Source organism: Pelodiscus sinensis, chromosome 1, assembly GCF_049634645.1.
Source record: "Pelodiscus sinensis isolate JC-2024 chromosome 1, ASM4963464v1, whole genome shotgun sequence".
Lineage (NCBI taxonomy): Eukaryota > Metazoa > Chordata > Testudines > Trionychidae > Pelodiscus > Pelodiscus sinensis.
The window spans coordinates 231,818,764-231,838,990 of NC_134711.1; the positions used below are offsets into that span (position 1 = coordinate 231,818,764).

The 20,227-nt window shown below is 44.8% G+C and overlaps 1 protein-coding gene across 2 annotated transcripts in view; it reads left to right on the top strand.

The window, feature by feature from the left end:
• Window positions 1–19,244, top strand: part of SLC9A2 (solute carrier family 9 member A2) — a 50,047-nt gene extending 30,803 nt beyond the window's left edge. The window contains exons 8-12 of one of the 2 annotated variants that reach the window (XM_075917393.1): window positions 1,986–2,147; window positions 3,447–3,549; window positions 4,411–4,542; window positions 7,986–8,076; window positions 14,465–19,244. In XM_075917393.1, coding sequence (XP_075773508.1) covers window positions 1,986–2,147; window positions 3,447–3,549; window positions 4,411–4,542; window positions 7,986–8,076; window positions 14,465–14,832 — 856 coding nt within the window. In that variant the 3' untranslated portion in view covers window positions 14,833–19,244. The remainder of the gene's footprint in view (window positions 1–1,985; window positions 2,148–3,446; window positions 3,550–4,410; window positions 4,543–7,985; window positions 8,077–14,464) is intronic. The other variant, XM_075917394.1, reaches the window with a different exon arrangement.
• Window positions 19,245–20,227: the final 983 nt, after the last annotated feature.

Sequence of the window (20,227 nt, forward strand, 5' to 3'; positions counted from 1 at the left end):
TGAGCATCCAAGAAGGATTGCAATTGCTACACTAGAGGCAATAATGGGTAACAAAATAGATTTTTTTTCCAGGAGGACATTAAAAGTTCAGAGCATGAAAGGCAGTGAGTTCAAGTCACAGCCTTTTTGTCACTATTACATGAATATTTACTGCTTCCTTTGTCTTTTAGGCAAATGTCTAATTAAAAATAATTGCCAATAAACCAACACAATTAAAAGCTAACTATGGTTAGAGCAGTGGTTCTCAAACTGCAGTCTTCCAGGTGGTCCATGGCTCGAGCACAGCCCCCCCTCCTTTTCCCTGTAGTGGGGAGCCCACACTGGTGTCCCAGCCATGCCTCCCTTCCCCTCTCCCCCGTGAGGTTGGAGCACTAGCAACAGCTTTCTGTTGGGGGTGGGGAGAAGTCTCAAGTCTGGCTGCATGATCCAGCTTGCAGGGAAGGAAGTGCTCCCCCTTCCTGGCTGGGGGAACAGTGGGAGGTCATGCATGGGAGCTGCCTGGGGCGCAAAGGCAAGTAAGTGACCCCCCCATTTCCTCATGCCCAGACCCCTTCACCCCCAGCCTGCTCCTGTACTCTCCCCCATGGCCACATACCCTACTCCCAGCCTGCTCCTGCATCCTCCATTGCTCCTGCACTCTTCTCCCCTGACCAGACACCCTACCCCCAGCTCATTCCGGCACTCTCCCTCTTGTCCTGACACCCTACCCCCAGCCTCCTCCTGCACCCTTCGCCCCAGCCAGATATCCTACCCCCAGCCTGTTCCTGCAGCCTTCCTTGCTCCTGCACTCTTCCTTCCCCCCGGCCAGACACTGCACCTTCCCTTGCTCTTGCCTCTTCCTACTGGTCAGACACCCTCCGCCCAGCTTGCTCCTGTACCCCACCTCCCACCCAGATCCTGCGCCCCCATTCCACTTGTTGCCAGCCTTCTTCCTCACACTAAACCCCTCATTTTTGTCCCAACCCTAGAGCCTAGGTGGATCCACAAAATCCACTCACTCTGAAATCCCAGAGGTGTAATTCTGGCTTATGGGAAGCCCTGAACCTCAGTGCTCCCTGTCCCTCACCCTCCTCCAGTGAGGCTGGAATGCCAAAGGATTGAAGTGTCTCATTGGGGGGCCATATCAGTGACGACTGGGTTGTTGTTGGTTTTTTTTTTGCTTCTCACTTGTGTGGTTCCCAATTGATTTTTCTGTGGGTCAGTGGCCCCCAACCCAAAAAAGGTTCCCCACCCCTGTGCCATAAACAGAGAAAACATGGGAACCTTTTGTGTTGGACATAAATTAATATTTTACTTTATTTAAAATGAAGATTGATAAACTAATATGAGAAAGTTAAAGCACTTAATCTGTTTAATAATTTAAAATTAATATTTCCTTTCTTTCTGGTTAAATTAAACCATTCTCCCTAACTGCAATAATAGCAAAATGGCTCAGGTATAATTATGTAATTAACTTCAGAGCGGTAGCCGAGTTAGTCTATGACAGGAAAAACTTAAAAAACAACAAATAGTCTAGTAGCACCTTAAAGACTAACAAACCATGTAGATGGCGTCATGAACTTTCATGGGCAAAACCCACATCTGAAGCTCATGATACCATCTACAGGTTTTGTTAGTCTTCAAGGTGCTACTAGACTATTGGCGTTTTTAATTTTTTTTATATATATAATAAACACCAAGTTCCCATTAGCAACTGGTGGACCACAAAAAGGTTTGCGTTGAGCCAGGTGGGCCACGGGCCAAAAAGTTTGAGAACCACTGGGTTAGAGGGTGGGTGCATCAATGTATGTGTCCCATAAACCCAGCAGAAAGGAAGATTTACTTGATCCTTGATTACCTCATTAAATGATATTTGATTTGTGTGGCCAGAAATCCATCCCACAGGGAGTAACCTCTATCCCCCTCACTGCAGCCACGGAATATTTGCTTTCCTGAACTATTTGTAACATAAACTAACTGGTTGGGTTTGTTTGCTTCACACACAGGTTTAAAAAATTTGACAATAAGTTCCTGCGGAGGCTTCTAATCCGGGAGAACCAGCCCAAATCCAGCATTGTGTCCTTGTACAAGAAGCTAGAAATCAAACATGCCATTGAGATGGCAGAAAGTGGGATGATAAGTACAGTGCCATCCTCAGCTTCTCTCAAGTAAGTCAGGCCAATATGACTGAGCCACCATATAGGTGTGTGGGTTTATTACACAACAGCAGGTGTGTACAGGGAACCTCTCTTCTTTAAGGCTTGCAACCTGGTGTTGCCTGACATTGACTCTGCAATTACCATTTCCCCCACAATGAGTCTAAAATGCATGCCATTAGAGAGGCGTCTGTAGCTTTGGGGTTGCTTGGGCACTGCCACGCTAAGAGAAGTGAAGGTGCAACCACCACCAGTGGGATTTGAACCTGGGACCTCTGAAGCTTAGTACAGGAGCCTCTACCCTCTGAGCTAAAAGCCAACTGACTTTCAGCTCATGCTGTAGAGGTCTCTTGTTCTTATCTGTTGCTGTGGTCTAGGTGCCACTGCATGGGACAGTCAACCACCCTAGGTGTGTGAGTTACAAAGGGACTTTTTGTTGCTTTGTTTTATCTTCATCCCATACACACCAGAGGTCATCTTTGCTCTTCCAGGTTGGAGAGCCTGATGGGGATAGTGGGAACAAGTATCCTAGAGCAGTGGTGCGCAACCCGTCTTCCTGGGGGAGGAGGGGTTGCCGCGCCACGTGGCTGCCAATGATCGGGCCAAGCCCCTGGCCACCTGGGTCTAAGCGCCGCACCGCGCAGCCAATATCTGGGCCCAGTTCATGGCTGCCCAGGTCTAAGTGCCACACTGCGCAGCCGCCAATGGCCGGGCCCACCTCCCAGCCATCCGCATCTGAGCCCCGTGTCACGTGGCCGCCAATGGCTGGGCCCAGCCGTAGGAGTCGCGGGGGAAAAAAGGTTGCACACCACTGTCCTAGAGTACTGCGTATTCCCACAGGGAGTTGAGTCAGACAGTGCCTGCTCTTCTGAAAGTAGCTGGTATAGCCAGGGCCAGATTTAGGGGCAGGCTACTGTGTAGGGTGCCTAGTTGGAGGCACTGGGTTTAGGGTGCTGTAAGTTATTCAAAAGTTTAATAAATGAAAGAGGGGCTATTTGGTTTAGGGTCAGTTCTGAGTACAGTAGCTCAGCAGTGAGAGGGGAGGCTTCCTGGGCACTTTGAAGAGTACCTTAATCAAATGTGTAGTTTAAGCTAACACATGCAGAATGTTGAGCGAGCATGACACTTTGGGTGAATTTTAAGCTTTACCATTGACCTCAGTGGAGTCTGGATTCCACCTTTCATCCTGAAAAAAAAATCCCTTGTGTGGACTTGTTATTTATATCTTTATGGAAGTAAATTGGTAATTTTAATTTGTATGTTCAGGTATTAAACATTTCTTTTTCTCTCTCTTTCTGTACTTTGCAACAGTGATTATGAGGAAAATATAGTAAGGCCTCTATCCCCAGATGAAATGAATAACATGCGAGAAATATTAACAAAGAATCTCTATCAAATACGACATCGAGTAAGGGTGAAGTTATATTTTATAGACTATCCCACGTCAGCTTGGAATGTAAAGATTATCTGTAAAATCCATTCTCACACCAGAGTCTCAGCTGGGGATCGGTTTCTTTCATGTTTGCAATAAAACTGCTTCCATAATAAGGGCTTTACTGGCTTGTTATACAAGTGCTAAATATTATTGTTACATTACATCCAGCTTATTTACATTACATCTGAAGGCTCATACACCCACAACCCCATGGAACCAAACCCCAGTTTTGTCCCACTTTTGTCTTGCTACTGGTTTGGTCAGCTCTTGATGTGAAATTGGTCTTCTCATTTCCGGTGGGTCTGCAGTTGTGTCTATTGAAAGTGTGTGTTGATGAGCTGGGGAAAAGGTGAACTAAAAGCAAAAAGGACACTGCACTTACACCCTCCTGTGGCTAAAATAGGTTGTATGTCTGTGATTTTTGGAAAGCATTCAAATGAGGAGCTGGCTTCAGCTCGCTGGAGCTGAAAATATTTTCCCCCTTTGGTGACTGATCTTTTCACCTTCAAATGAATGTCCTCTATTGACATGTTGAATGAGCTAGTGTGAGTCTGGCATAAACACTGCATTAAGCCATTTTTCCGAGTTCTTTTTCATGATAAATATTGGCAGGTTTAACAAAGGCAGGTGCCTAACAGAAGCCCTGTGGTACAAATGACTAAACAAACATTGACTTACTCAGATTGCCCTTAATCAATTTTTAATGTGATTTGGTTTGCAAGATATTTGTGACAGCTTAAGACAATGATAAAACAAAGAGTGCAAGTAGTTCCAGTTGGAAATCTTCAATGCATTAGCTATTGTGCTTTTTAAAATGTTGCCACTGCCTTTGTTTTTCAGACGATGTCTTATAACAGACATAGCCTGGCTGCAGATTCAAGTGAAAAACAAGCCAAAGAAATTCTGATCCGTCGACGGCACAGCCTGAGGGAGAGTGTAAAGAAAACCCACAGCCTGAATAGAAACAGACCGGTATTTGCACTGTAGTATGTTTGTAGAAAATAATGTGTCCTAGCTAAATATCACGCAAATGCTCCCCTGGAACACAGGAAAATTCGAATGTGCAAGGGAATGTGTAAAAATCAGTCATTTGCAATATTTAACACTTAGGCCTCTGATCTTGCACCTTGTTCTGTTCATGACCACTGAGCTTGTTTGAAGCCCCATTTACCTCCATAGAGCTCCATGAAATTGCATTTGCGTGGAACATGTTGTAGGATCAGGGTCTTCTAATGCAGCTGTCATTCAGAAAATCCATATGCACAGTACTTCAGACATAGAATGAGAAGGTGCTGCTGTATATTAATGGAGCCTGTCTGGTTGAGATAGTGGCAGTGGGGCAGAAGATCTGTTCAGAGGATGCTCTGCAATAATGCAAAGATGAGAAATTTTGACCAATCTCACCAAGCCACGCCCTTCATTTCAAAAGTGCCAGGCATTCTGTAATATTCACCGGTGGCACACAAGATCTTGAGCTTTGAGGTAGCATATAAACGCTCCTTTCCCTCCTCCACCTCACCAAATAAATTGCATGGTATGCAATGTATTCTCCTTCAAATTATAGAATGATAGATTCCAAGGGCTGGACGAGACTTTAGAAGGTCATCTGAGTCCAGCCTCTGTCCAAAGCAGGGCCAAATAATGTCAGAAGGGCTAACACAATCTGTAATGCAATGATCATAAACTTCAGGTCATCTCTGAAAGTCTGGAGGGACATAGTCTTGCAGCAGAGGCCACATTTACAGCTACTTTGAAATCAATTAGCCTACCCACTTTAGGAGAAAGGACAATTAACCATTATTTGAATATTTATTTTCTCATGGCCAGGTTACTTAGTAATTACTGTACTCATTGTTACAGCTGAGGTCAGAGTGACATCTGCAAGAATCACCATATCTCATCATCATCATTAGTGAGGCTACCCTAACATTTACTGTAACACAGGAACTTGTTCTGGAAGCACTTGCCCTTGTCAGTACAGTACTTTTCTGGTACTGCAGCCATAACTACAAAGTGCCTTGGGCATTCTAATAACTGATTTACTAGCCTGGAATAGAAGACAGACCTATGAGGCAAAGCAATGTTGAGGGTGGGAAAAAAAACCAGAGGGGTCCAAGTCAGATTGTCAAAATGCATGGACAGTAATGTTTTTTAAAATATTTGCTTGTAGATAATGCTGGGGGTTTTTTTTGTACTTGATCAATATACCTTCAGCTCAGTGCTCATGGGGAGTACTACAGTATCTAGAGGAGAAATGTCAGACAAGAAAAGGATTTCAGCTTCAAGTTTCTTTTGGGAACACAAAAGAGTGGGATGGGAAGATGGGGGAAAGGGATAGATTTTTTAGAAGCTATATATATAACCCACTGTCCCTTTAAAATCCACAAACCGGATACACTTGAGAAATTGTAGATAAAAAATTAAGAGCCCTATGTCGCAAGGTACTTACCACCTTCTGGGAGTTGCTGACTGTCTTCAACTTCACATGATTTTGATGGCTCATGACCTTGTCGGAGTTAAGCCTTTAGGCCTTTATCTTGCAAACATGTTTCACACTGTGTAAGGAGTTTCCCTATGGCAGGGCTACTCAACTTTGGAAGCCTCTGGAGCCACAATGATACTCACAGCACATGCCCAGGGCTGCCACTTAATGTGGTTGCATATACAAGCATATATATATATATATATATATATATATATAAGCAAATAACATGAATACAAAGATTAAGGCAAGACTACATAACATGCAGGCCCCACATATCTCAGTTCTGCTGATGTTAATAAAATGCAATATTTACCGATTTCCACCTATATGACAGCACTTTTAATGAGCAATGACAGTCCAGGAATTTAACTACTAAAGCGCATATCAATTAGGGTTACCAGGTAGACCCTGCCAAAAAAACCGACACACTTGATCATGGGCGAGGGGTTGGGGGAGGGACGGGAAGCAGAGCTGGCGGGGGGGAGGGAGGTCTGGGGGCCACGGGGCTAGCTGGGAGGAAAGGGGGAAATGGGAAGCAGAGATGAGGGGGGACCGCGGGGCTGGCTGGGAGGAACGGGGGGAGGAGGGCTGAGAGGAAGGGGAGATGGGAAGTATAGCTGGGAAGGGTGGGGGCCGCGGGGCTGGATGGGAGGAGGGGGTGGCCCAGAGGAAGGGGGTCGGGAAGCAGAGCTGGCGGCGGGGGGACGGGTGCAGCCACTGACCACAGCCGGAGTCCAAGGGGCCGTGCCCCCGGCAGGCACTACCTCGAGTTGCTAATAGAAGAGGGCGGGGGGACTGGCTTGGAGCCACTCCCCCTGCCCGGCTTCTGCACGCACCCAGAGGCTACCAGCTGAGAAGCAGGGCCGCGATTGGTGCTGGGAGCCTCTAGTCACATGCAGAAGCCAGGCGGGGGGAGTGGCTGGGAGTTCCAGCTCCTCTCCTCCGCCCCCCTCCCCCCCGGCTTTTGCATGCGACCACAGCCTCCTAGCACCAATCACGGCCCTGCCTCCCAGTTGCTTCCCCGCCCCTGCCAGGCTTCTGTCCGGTGCCCAGCTGGGAATTCAGAAAATACTGCACATTGCACATGTCCAGTATTTTCTGAATTTTTCTACTGGACAGACGGTGCAAATACTGGACTGTCTGGTAGAAAACTGGACACCTGGCAACCCTAATAGCAACAGAAGACCATTCGATTGACTTGCATTGTGAAGTATGTTCCCAGTGGAGACCATGTTCAAAGGATCCCACCCATAGGCCGTGTGTTGAGTCCCGAGTAAACCCAAACTGCACCGTGGTTGAGCCCTATGTAAACAGAAACCACAAACAAACAGGCTGTGGGCTGCATGCAGCCCACGGGCCACGATTTAAGTAGCCCTGCCCTATGGCCTCATTGGAATTACTCACATGTATCAAATTTCTCAGATGCATAAGTGATTACAGGATCAGGGCCTAGATTTGTTCTGGCTCTGAGAATTTGTAATTCAACTTTCAACCTTGTGCTAATTTAAACTGAGTAATAAAGTTCTAAACAGGGGTTGTGCATAGAAAGACTTTGTGTTTGCCTACTTTAGCAAAAGTGGTCAAGGGAAGGTTGGGGGTTAATGAACATGTAATTAAATCTGACCTTTTCTCCAGTGTGGAGGTATATTCACATATTTTATGTATGTTTAGCTGGTTGATATTCGGAAGCTTAGGCTTCCTATTGGCTAGGGCAGGCCTTCACCCACAAAGTGTTGCAAAAGGTTAACCTGGGTTTGTTCTCGAGAAAAGAGCATGATTAGCTATTATGTGTTTGCTAACCTCAGCCTAACCTTCAGTCCTTTTCCTAATGTAGACAAACTCTTTCAGACTTCTCTCTTGTGTTCCCGGTATTCATTATGTGATATTTCATGCTAGTATATCTTAACACTTTCTGCATTTATTTACACAGGCTATCACCAAAACAACACGGTTTCTGTCATTGCCTAAAGACACAAAACTGCCAGAGAAATTACGAATAAGGAATAAGAAATCTTTTAGAGGTAATGCAAAATGTTCTGATACCACCAGCAGTGTGGCTATCTATCTATCTATCTATCTATCTATCTATCTATCTATCTATCTATCTATCTATCTATCTATCTATCTATCTATCTATCTATCTATCTATCTATCTATGTAAGATTTGTGTGTCTGAGTCCATCTGCCTCTGTGTGTCTGTGAGACCATTTGTTCAAGAACTCCTGCTAAATAGTAAGAACTAGGACCACCAAATTAAATATGCAGCTTCCTCATCTCCTAACTTAAAGCAAGGTCAGGTTTGGTTGTGCCAAGAAAATGTGAAGTGCTGGGAATGGGACTGCTTTCCGTAACATGGAGAGGGAAGGACACAGAGAGAAGGGATGCAATATGATCTCTGGGGGCAACAAGCCTGCAGGGGAGAACTATATTACAAGAGTGTGGCCAGCAGGGCTACGGCTCCACCATCTTGCCTGTTACCAGATCTGGTAAGTAGCCCCCGCCTGTCCCAATCTCTTTCTTCCCCCTGGCCTGTGGCCGCAGCACCAGAGGAGAGGGGCAGGAAAAGATCCCTGATGGGTGGGGGGATGGAGGGAGACAGAGAGAAGGTCCCATCAGCAAGGAGGGCCAGAAAGAGAAAGAAGACCCCTGGGGGCTAAGGGAAGACAGAAGGTCCTTGGCAACCTGGGGACTTGGGGGAGACAGATGGCCTGTGTCAGCTGGGAGTTCTTGGGGGAGAGAAAATGTCCTACTGGCTTGGAGGAGAGAGAAACTCCCGCTGGATGGGCCCCTGCTCTGAGCCCCTCCCTCATCCCCCAACTCTCACTCACACCCCCACACTCCCAGTCTCCTGCCTTTTCCCCCACATGCCCAAGTCCCTGACTACTGTACCTCTCCACACCACCAGCCCCCTGCCATGAAGGACCCGGGCAACACTGGTTAAGTCTTATAGTATTGCATGGTTGAGATGCACGAACCTCAGGCTGGCCCCATTTACCTCTGTGAGTAATCCTTAGGCCAGCAATTCTATTCACATCAGCGAACTTACTCACATTAGTAAGGGCTACTAGCTTGGGTGAGGGCTGGCAGGATTGTGCCCGTCTCCTAAACTAGAGATGCTATGACTTCTTCAGCTATTTTTAGGACCTCAGCACTATTTGGCTGAAAAGCGGCCACTGTAAGTATTTTGTAATGTCACCTTAGAGCAGGGGTGCCCAAACTTCTCCTGTCACACTCCCCACCCCAGGGTAATGGAATCAGTTTGCACCCACTTTCCATTAGTACACATTTGCTTCATTGGAGGAGCATGGGCTGAAGGTGACGTTGGGGGCTGAAGTGGGGATAGGAGAGGAGCTGGCCTGGGAGTGAAGAAGAAATGAGGGCAAGGCTGAGCTGGGGGCAGAGCAGGGTGGGGTGGAGGGAGGGAAGAGGGGAGTAGAACTGTCACTGGGATTGGAAGGGGGCTGGTTGTGGAGTGGAGCTGCAGCTGGAGCCAGAGCTGGGCTGTGGGTGGAGTTGTGCCGAGAGCAAAGTGAAGCTGGGTGGCACTTCCTTTCAGCCCCCTGTGGGAGCTGCATCCCCCCCCACACATGCTCCTTGAATGTGCCCCCTCAGGTGGTGCATGCCTCACAGTTTGGGGACACTGCCTTAGATAATACTGTGTTGCTTTGCCATTACAAATATTGCTCTGATGGGGCTATGAAGCGCTGGCATGTCTTATAAAAATTAAGATAAAATAAGGTATGCTAATTTGCAGAATGAATTAGAAGCGGCTTTTCTGCTCCAGTAAAGTTTGGTGGTGACAGAATATATTTAATTCAGGGTGAGAGAGAGGAATAGTGAGAACAAGAACCTTGACACTTTGGGTTACATCCTAGCCCTGTTGACGCCAGTGGGACTTCTGCCATCGACCTCAATGAGGCCAGGAGTTCACTCTATTTCTGAGGATGAGAATAAGACAACAATGGTCACATCATTTGAAAAGGGACTTAGAACAACACAAATAATTAACTCACGGCAACATATCTGGAAAGCAAAGTATTCAGTCCTTCATTTACGTGACTTTAAAATACAAATACATTTCCCCCATGATTCCCTTTTTTTCTTAATGCCAGCGGTTAGCTGCATCTATGACCTGACTCTGCAAACCCTCACTCATGGGATTAGCTCTTACTCACATAAATACTTACATGGGATTAGCTGTTACATAAATACTTCCATCAGGCTTGCCTGCGGTGGAAAGGAGGGAGAAGATGGCAACTGTCCAGGGGCCCATTGATTCAAAAGGGCCTGGGCTTCCGACTGCCACCGCTGCTACTGCTGTCTGGAGAACTGGGTCCATAAATCACTGCTGGAGCGCCACTCTACATGCTACAGGTGGTGCTTCAAGAGGTGGTGAAGGAGGGGGCTAGCCACAGCCTCGCCCCTTCTACTCGAGACTTTGCTTCTTCTGGAAGCATGGAGCCAGTACTATGCCAGCCTGGCCAAGAGGTCTAGCACTTCTGTCCACCCGTTTTGACGTCCATAAAAGTCAGTGCGATTTCTTTAGGTAGCAGTTCTGCATCACTGAAGTCAAAGAGAAATTATGATTTAGTTCAGTGTGAACAGGCCCATAGGAATCAAGCTTATTCATGTGAGTGAGGTTTTGAAGGTCTGGGCTCCGCATATCTATGACTTTCTCCATCTATATGTTCGCTATAGGGATTATCCCCTTCAAAATATCCTTAAAACATTTCCATGTGTTATGATGCTAACCTCTTGCCTTCTTCTCCCTTCACCTTGTGATGCTAAAACTTGAGTATTGTCTCTGCATTACTGCACACACATAGCAAACAAGAGGCATTGTCATAGGAATTAGAAAGAATGAAGCCTAAGCGTACGTCCACATAGCAGGGCTAAACTTGAAAATAAGCTACGCAACTTGAGCTACGCTAATTGCGTAGTTTAAGTTGAAATAGCTTATTTCAAATTTGGGAATATCTACACAGCAGTTATTTTGAAATAGAGCACTCTTCCTCTGACTTCCCTTACAATGACGGTTACAGAAGTTGGAGTAAGTGATCCACGAGCTCAACATTATTTCAACATTATGTCACAATAGCTGCTTGTGTGTAGCCGTGGACTATGTTATTTTGGAATAATGTCCATTATTTCGAAATAACACTGCTGAGTAGACATAGCCTAAGATCCTAGACTATTTTCCAAACAGACTCTTACGTCCAAACCAGGTGAAGAGTAGCCACAACATGTGGCTAGATCATTGAACATCTAGTCGGAGAAAGGACACCTGCATTCGGCTCCCAATCTGACACTGACCTTGGGCATATCACTGCTTTTCTCTGTTTCAGTTTCTCAGTCTGCAAAGTGTGGATAATGCTTACTTTCCTTTGCAAAGTGCTTTTTATGCCATCAGTGAAGTCCTATTAGCACACTAAGGGTGTGTCTAGCACAGCAAAGTTATTTTGGAATAATAGCTGTTATTCCAAAATAATTATGCGAGCGTCTACACAGCAATTCCACTATTTCAAAATTATTTCGAAATAATGGACGGCTTATTCCGGCTTCTGTAAACCTCATTATACAAAGAATAACACCTATTCCAAAATAGTTATTTCGGAATAGGGGCTGTGTAGACGGTCCACTTCTCCTATATCGAAATAGCCCCTCACCAGGGCCATACTACGTTATTCCTGCAGGGCCTCTAAATTGAGATAGCATGTCTACATTAGGGAAGCCTGCCTCAGATTAATTTTGAGGCTTTCCTGCAGTGTAGATGTGCTATTACGAAATAAGCTATTTCAGAATAACTATTCTGGAATATCTTATTCCAAAATAACTATGCAGTGTAGATGTAGCCTAAGTGTTACTATAGCAGCTAGCCCAGAATGCCAGGTTCATGGATGAATTTGACTCCGTATGGGTGATGTGTCTTTTTGGACACTGTAGTGTATTTCATTCCCCAAATAGCACAGTGTTTGACAAATTGATGTTTAGACATTTGGTTTTTCATCAGTTTTTAAATTTTTTAATGGAAATTGGACAGCCTTTGTGAAAATTTTCATTTTGTTGAAAACTGAATTTTCCATAGAAAATTCCAGTATGAATGGAACATCTTTGGCCTGGCCTCTATATTATTTTTATTATAATTTATAATTAGAACCTGCTCCATCTGATTCTTTGCCATGTAAAGTAACAATCAAGAGCAAGCACTGGGAAGATGCAATACATTTACATCCGGTAACATTTCCAGCCCATGCTGCCCGTCATAATTAGTGATACATGACCCCCATGCAAACTTGTCCTTGCAAGTTGGTTCGTATATCTTTGCTTTGCTGGAGTGTAGTGATGCCTTTTATTCTGTAGCTCTGGCTCCAGAGGTCATCCACTGTCACCTAGAATTAAACATTGAAAAGGAAATGTGCCTCAAGATTATTCCATTGTCAAAAAGTATATAATTTGACACATTTAGAAAAAAAGGCAATAAGCCTGCCACTAGAGATGGAGGAAGGTATTCTTCAAATAAAATTATGTGGGTGGATGGGCAATAATATAGCCATATATTTTGCTGACCTCTTCCTCCTTTGGGCAAGAGAAATGCTGTGAACTGTGAACTAATGGGAACTGTTCCTATGACAGTCCCACAGTGAACTTCTTTTAAATATTATTAAAAATAGATTTAAAGCACCATCAATGACTTAAGTATAGGAAAAAAACACAATTCATTTGTAAACAGTAATTGCTATAAAATATGGAAGTATTAAAATTATGGAAAGTATGCAAATATTGATGGAAATGTTAAGAAATTTAAAGGAACACTGTTAAAGGGGAAATCTATGTATTTTCAGGAACTAAACTAAACTAAACCAGACAGTGACCAATTAAGAATATTTGTTGATAGATTATTAGTTTTAATGGAGACAATTTGTACTGTTCCCAGTGGAGAGACCAATGAGAAGGGGTTTGAAGGATTGGAAACTGAAATTTACTGCCTGGTGTTGCCTTGACAGTGTCCTTTCTGTTGGTTTAGTGAGATAGGAGACATGACATCCCACCTCCCCAGATTCTCAAGGAAGGGCCCTTGTCCAGTGGAGGGTTGGTCCCTTCATGCTGCTTCTTAGGATCTCCTCCCGACTGGTCCATGCAGCTGCTGCAGAGAGAAACATGCATGCACAGAGGCTGAGTTAATATTGATTTGAGCTCTATACACTCAAGCAAGGATGTTCAATGTAATACCTGCTGCATAGAGATGGCAAAACATTGCAAAGAGCAGCTCATCCCACTTTCTTGTCCATACAAACTTACCAAAGCAATACCTGCGGAGCATTCCTAGTGCAAATTCTTCAGGGCTAGGGAGGAACTATATGCAGTAGACCTGACATTTTCCCAGTACGGACCCTGTTATACTTCAAGCTGAAGGTATAAATTCCAGCTTGAAGAGACATGCCCTCCAATCTAGTGTGCTAAAACCAGAAGTGTCACCATGGTGAAATTGAGCAGTGGGCAAAGCTAGCTTCCCAAGTACATACCTAGCAGGTGGAATTGTATTGGGGCAGCTAGCCCATTTGGCTGCTCACAGTATGATGGCTATCAGTGTGCCCTGTATTTTTTCCACCTATATGTAGAATAAATTTTGTGGTGTGCACCAAGGCAGTGCAGGTGCGCACCACCAGTAGACACACATACTGCCAGCTGTGAGAGCTCTTCTAAACAGCTGGGTGGCACCTGAATCTCTCCTGGGTGGCTGCCCAGGCACTCAGCTTACAGGGAACAGTGGTGGATATGCTATGTTTAGTGTATTGGCTCAATCAGAGCTAGTGTGGGGGTGTGGAATTATACCTCCAGCTCAAAGTGTAGATGTAGCAAATGGGTGCATCTCCACTACAATAAAAAACCTAGATCACTGAGTCTCAGTTGGGCTCAGTTGAGGTTTCAGAACCTGGGCTGCTGTCTGAACATGAACACTTACATTGCAATATTTTGCTGTATGGGCCAATCCCTGCGATACCAAGTCAGCTAGGATGGGCCAGTCAGAGCCATGGCAAGTGCCTTAAGAGTCTCATTAATATAGTTGCATTTTCTTTCCCTTACGTAAGTGGAAGGGATCTGTCAAGGCTATTCCAAGGGTATTACCCCTCCCATTCACCATAGGAGCAGATGGACTGCTGTCTAGAACAACTGGAAATGTATAAGGAAATGTCACAAATGAAAATGTTCAGCTGACTGAGCACAAGTGCAAAAATCTGTCTGAAAATTTCGGGGAAAACAGGCAAAATGGCTGTGACTGTCAAAATACACACAAGCATTTTTATTTTTTGTAGTTAATAATGTGCATTGTTCATTTGTTTTGTTTACAGCACCATACGGGCAGTTATACTCTTTAACTAACAGTTTAATTTTGTTTTAAATTAACAGTAGGGGATGACAGCAGTGACTCTGAACTGGAGGCTCCTACCACAGTGCTCAATTTAAAACCCAGAGCACGAAACATTTTGCAAGACCAGAGGCATCAGCAGCCTCAGCAGCAGTTTAGGATGGAGTTGAGGAATGAAGTTAATGGAGACCATGAAGGAAGGGGAGATCACAGAGAAGCAGCCTATGAAACTCACGCGTCCAGAGGGTACAGACAACCACTGTTGTCGAGACCAAGATTTGGAACACTGAGTGAAGAAAATGTGACTGAAGATGTTAGATCAGCAAGACCAACGCCACCTCCACGATTAGTCAGGTGGGCATCAGATGCTGAAAGGCATAACAACAAATCTGAGAATCAGACATACTGAAAACATATGAAGTAACTATCAATAATAAATCATAGATTTTAAAATAGTATTCTCAACTATCTGACTGAAGAATGGAATCTATTTTAAAAACGTTGTGTGGATCCTTTGGGATTTTTGCCCATATCATTAATTAGCTGGATGAAATACTAAACCCGAGACACAAAAGAAAATGGCTTTTCAGAGTTACTTTTAGCAGTGCTCTGACAATTATGTTCTTTTTACTACTTCCTTCCATTACACCAGTTGTTCTGGAACCAAATAACCGAGGTTTTCTATTTAATTATCAAACTAAGAATGTTTTTAAAAGCTCATATAATGAAGAGAACCTTAAAAAATATTCTATTACATTTAATGTTTTATTTATGATCGAATTTTGCTTGTCTAGATCAGATTTTTAATGTGACTAGCACTGAAAATTGCACTATGTCCCTGTCCCATAGACCTTACAAGACAAATAAATGTATTGGTGCAGGCTATTGTTAGAATGACCAGTAAAGTAGGATGTGGCAAGGGCTTGTGAAGGCTGGAACAGGGTCAGAAGAGGAGGACATGGCTGCAGAAGCAGATTCTGAAATCTCATTCATGGGAAATGGGCTGTAAAGTCAGGTGAAGGACATTAGCTCCAGATAAACTTAAAAAACAACAAATGGTCTGGTAGCACTTTATAGACTAACAAAACACTTAGATGGTATCATGAACTTTCGTGGGCACAGCCCACTTCTTCAGATGACAGGAGTTTTGAGTTTAGGATGTGAAGACCCAAAATAAATAGGGGAGAAAAAGTGGGGGGAAGGAAAAAAAAAGAAAGGGAGTGGGAAACAAGGAGCAGAGGGTATACCTCTCCCTTATTTATTTTGGGTCTGCACATCCTAAACTCAAAACTCCGGTCATCTGAAGAAGTGGGTTGTGCCCACGGAAGCTCATGATACCATCTACATGTCTTGTTAGTCTACCAGACTATTTGTTGTTTTTTAAGTTTATCCTGTACAGACTAACTCGGCTACCCCCTGAAACTTACTAGCTCCAGCGTAATGCTGATCCATACTATCAGCATTTTCCTCCCAAGCATATAACCAATGAGAGGTGCTGAGCACTTTGAATGTATTGATGAATGCCCTCAACTTTCATGCATGTTCTGGGAGTACACATCACTTAGCTCCTGTCAGGAGCAGGCACATCAAAAGAGTCTGATTGAAGAACTACCTCCTGTGTCTGCTATGGAAATGTAGAATTATTGTAATACAGGCAGTCCCTGGGTTACATGGATCCGACTTACATCGGATCCCTACTTACAAACAGGGTGAGGCAACCCCGCACTAGCTGCTTCCCCCGGCAGACCAGGGAGACGCGAAGCTAGCGCCCCCCCCAGCAGACCAGTGAGACACGGAGCGGCTTTTCTCAGCAGACACCTCAGCTTGAGAATAAAGGACTGAGGGAAGTGAGGTGTGGGAGAATAAAACTGAGCTCTGGAGAAATGTTTGGCTAGAGTTTCCCCTACAATATGTACCAGTTCCGACTTACATACAAATTCAACTTAAGAACAAACCTACAGTCCCTATCTTGTACGTAACCCGGGGACTGCCTGTACTGGTCATAGGCTGAGGTCGGATGGTCTCATGGTTAGGCATGAAGCAGGAGTCAGGAATTGTTGGTCTAGTTCTCAGCTCTGCTTGTCCTCTTGGGCAACTCATTTGAATTCTTTGTGTCCCCCTCAGTAAATGAGCATAATAGTCCTTCCTTTGTCTCTCTTGTCTTTGTCTAGATTGTAATCTCTGTGGGACAGAGACTATATCCTATTATTTGTATGGCATGTTGCACAATGGGGCCCCAGTCTCAGAGGCACTAGACGCTACCATTAAATTTATTAAATAAAATAAAATAAAATAAATACCAAATCAATGTATTTTTTGTCCCAATTTAGCTGGCCCTGGTAGTTTTATTTATGTAGAGGTTTTTTTCCCCCAAATGCCTCAAACTTTCCTAAATTCTGCTACAGTTACTGTGATCCTTTTCTCATGTCAATATAATTTCTCTACTGTGAAATGTTGCTTTTTGAGAAAAGAATGTATCTGTATTTAATGTGGGAATCACTCATCTGTGTGTAACCATCCTCTTCTCTTTGGCTTATAATGGAGTGAAGTGATGCCACAAATATTCATGTATACAAATAATTGTGAATTAATTTTTCAGCAACATGTTTTGGTTTTTTTTTTTACATTTATTGGAACTATCAACAAATACTGCACTACTCTCATCATAGCCTGAGCTGGAATTTTCAGATTAGAATCCAGGTCCAAATTTCACCCATAATGAGATTCAGATCAACTTTGAATTATGACTTTAAAAAAGCATGATAAAATGATGTCTGTAGAAAGTTAGTTTGGCTTACCCCTTATGAAGGGTTTTCTTTCCTTTGCTGATAAGGACTAACCAAAAAACTTGTAAATGAATAAGTTGCTTAGCCCTGGTCTACACTAGAGAATTATTTCAAAATAACTCCCTTTATTTTGAAATAACAGAGGACAGGAGTGGCCACGCTACCAAGTTCATTATTTTGAAATAAGGGGCTGGTTATTTTGAAATAACAACTCCTGCTTTCCACGAGGAATAATGCTTATTTCGAAATAGCGGTAGTATGGATGCTCCACTGCTATTCTGAAATAACTACTTCCCAAAGTCATTGAAAGTAATTACTCCCCAGTGCTTCCTGGGGCTCTAAGTAGAGGTAGTGCATCCACATTCAGGGAGCCTGACTCAGACTAATTTTGAGGCTTCCCTGTGGCATGGATATGCTATTTCAAAATAATTATCTCAGGTGTTATTTTGAAATAATTTCCTGGTGTAGACATGCCCTTAGTGTCACATTTTGAAAAGTGACCTCACAGCTCCTGAGAATCTGTATCTTCCACTGATGTCAGCTGATGTAGTGGGTATTCAGTGTGACTGAAAAAGCAGCCCAAAGTGTTTAAATTGGGCATCCCAAAACGGAGGCATCTAAAAATGAGGGCCATTTTTAGAAACATGGGTCTTAAACGCTTGATACAGGTTGTACCACCCAAATCTGGGAATCTCTCATCTAGCAACATCTCTGGTCTGGCATGACCATGGATGTTCCTGGATGAGAGAGCTCCAGGACAGCAGAACCAGGAGCTAGGAGCCTGGTGCATCCCCACGAGTGGGCTAGCAGTGGAACCGCACGAGCCTGGGCGGACTGCAGTTGGGACTATGCCATCCAGTAGTGGGACCAGGACCACAGCAGCCCAAGAGGGGAAGCCGGGCCGGGCCACGTCAGCCTAGGAGATGGCAGGGCCACAGCAGCCTGGATGGCGGTGGTGGTGGCCTCGGTGGCAGCATAACTGGGCTGCCTGGGCTGGGGCTGCAGCAGCCCAGGAGCGGAAGCTGGCCACAGCAGCCCAGGAGAATCAGCGCAGCCAGGGCCACGTGCCACCCAGCTGTGGGGCTGGGGCTGCGGCAGCCCAACTGGGCAATGTGCGGAACTGGGGCTGGCCTGCAGATAGCCTGCAGTTGGGAGGGGCAGCGGGCTGAGGGGCTGGTGTCAGGGAACCTCCCGTTGTCCAGCAAATTTATTTTTCCAGGACCAGTCAGGTCTTGAGGGTGCTGGACAAGAGAGGTCCAACCTGTACTTCAATTAATTTCGAAGAGTATAATGCTTATCTTAAATAAACAGGCACCAGATAGTTGCAGAATCATTATATTTTAAAGTATACTCTCTACTACCATTTCTCTATACCAGGGGTGGGGAACCTTTTTTGGGGCATAGGGTGCTGACCCACAGAAAACTCAGACAGGCGGGGGATAGCGGGGATGGCGTGCCAGTGCAGGCTCCCCAATGCTGGAGGAGGAACCCTGAGCCCCGGGGGCCTGATCTAACTGGGGACCGCATCTGGCTCCTGGGCCTAAGGTTCCCCACCCCTCTACACAGAGAAAGAAAATTGGAGCAGTATCTTTAAAACTTAATCTGAACTTCAGCTATACCCTGCAATGTGAATTTTGTGTTTTGTTACCCTATGTCTAACTCTAGGGCTATGTCTAGACTGCAAGCCTCTTTCGAAAGAGAGCGTCTAGACTGCACGTTGAACTTTCGAAAAAGTGGCTTGCTTTTTCGAAAGAAAGCATCCAGTGAGTCTGGATGCTCTCTTTCAAAGAAGCCCTATTTACATTGAAGAACGCCTTCTTTTGAAAGAGGAACTTTCGAAAGAAGGCGTTCTTCCTCGTGAAATGAGGTTTACCGCCATCGAAAGAAAAGCCGCGTTCTTTCGATTTAATTTCGAAAGAACGCGGCTGCAGTCTAGACGCAGGTGAGGTTTTTTCGGAAAAAAGGCTACTTTTTTCGAAAAAAACCCCTGAGTCTGGACACAGCCTAAGGGTGTGTCTAGACTACATGCCGCCGTCGATGGAGGCATGTAGATTAGCCAGATCGGCAGAGGGAAATGAAGCCGCGATTAAAATAATCGCAGCTTCATTTAAATTTAAATGGCTGCCCCGCTCTGCCGATCAGCTGTTTGTCGGCAGATCGGGGCAGTCTGGACGCGACGCGCCGACAAAGAAGCCTTTCTTGATCGGCACAGGTATGCCTCATGAAACCAGGTTTACCTGTGCCGATCAAGAAAGGCTTCTTTGTCGGCGCGGCGCGTCCAGACTGCCCTGATCTGCCGACAAACAGCTGATCGGCAGAGCGGGGCAGCCATTTAAATTTAAATGAAGCCGCGATTATTTTAATCGCGGCTTCATTTCCCTCTGCCGATCTGGCTAATCTACATGCCTCCGTCGACGGAGGCATGTAGTTTAGACGTACCCTAAAAGTTTATGGGTATTGAAAAGTTAAAAGCCAGATAATATAAGACTATTGTCTAGCACCATCTATTGGCAGTAATGATGTATTGAGTATAGACACGGTTTTCATTCCCTTCCCCACAAAACAACCAACTAACAATGTCTACAGTGACAATTTCAGTCACACAGTAGCAAAGGAGACAGCTAAGGTGATAGAATTAAACTGGCTAGGATGATGTAATCAACACTCTTTTTTCGTGAAAAATATTGTGTGTTCTAAAGTGACAGTGATCAGCACTTTGGCTGTGTCTAGACTGGCCAGTTTTTCCGGAAAATCAGCTGCTTTTCCGGAAAAACTTGCCAGCTGTCTACACTGGCTGCTTGAATCTCCACAAAAGCATGGACTTCCTACTGTAAGAAATCAGTGCTTTTTGCAGAAATACTATGCTGCTCCCATTCGGGCAAAAGTCCCTTTTGCGCAAAAGGGCCAGTGTAGACAGCTGAGATTTGTTTTGCGCAAAAAAGCCCCGATCATGAAAATGGCGATCAGGGCTTTTTTGTGCAAAAGCTCGTCTAGATTGGCCATGGACGCTTTTCTGCA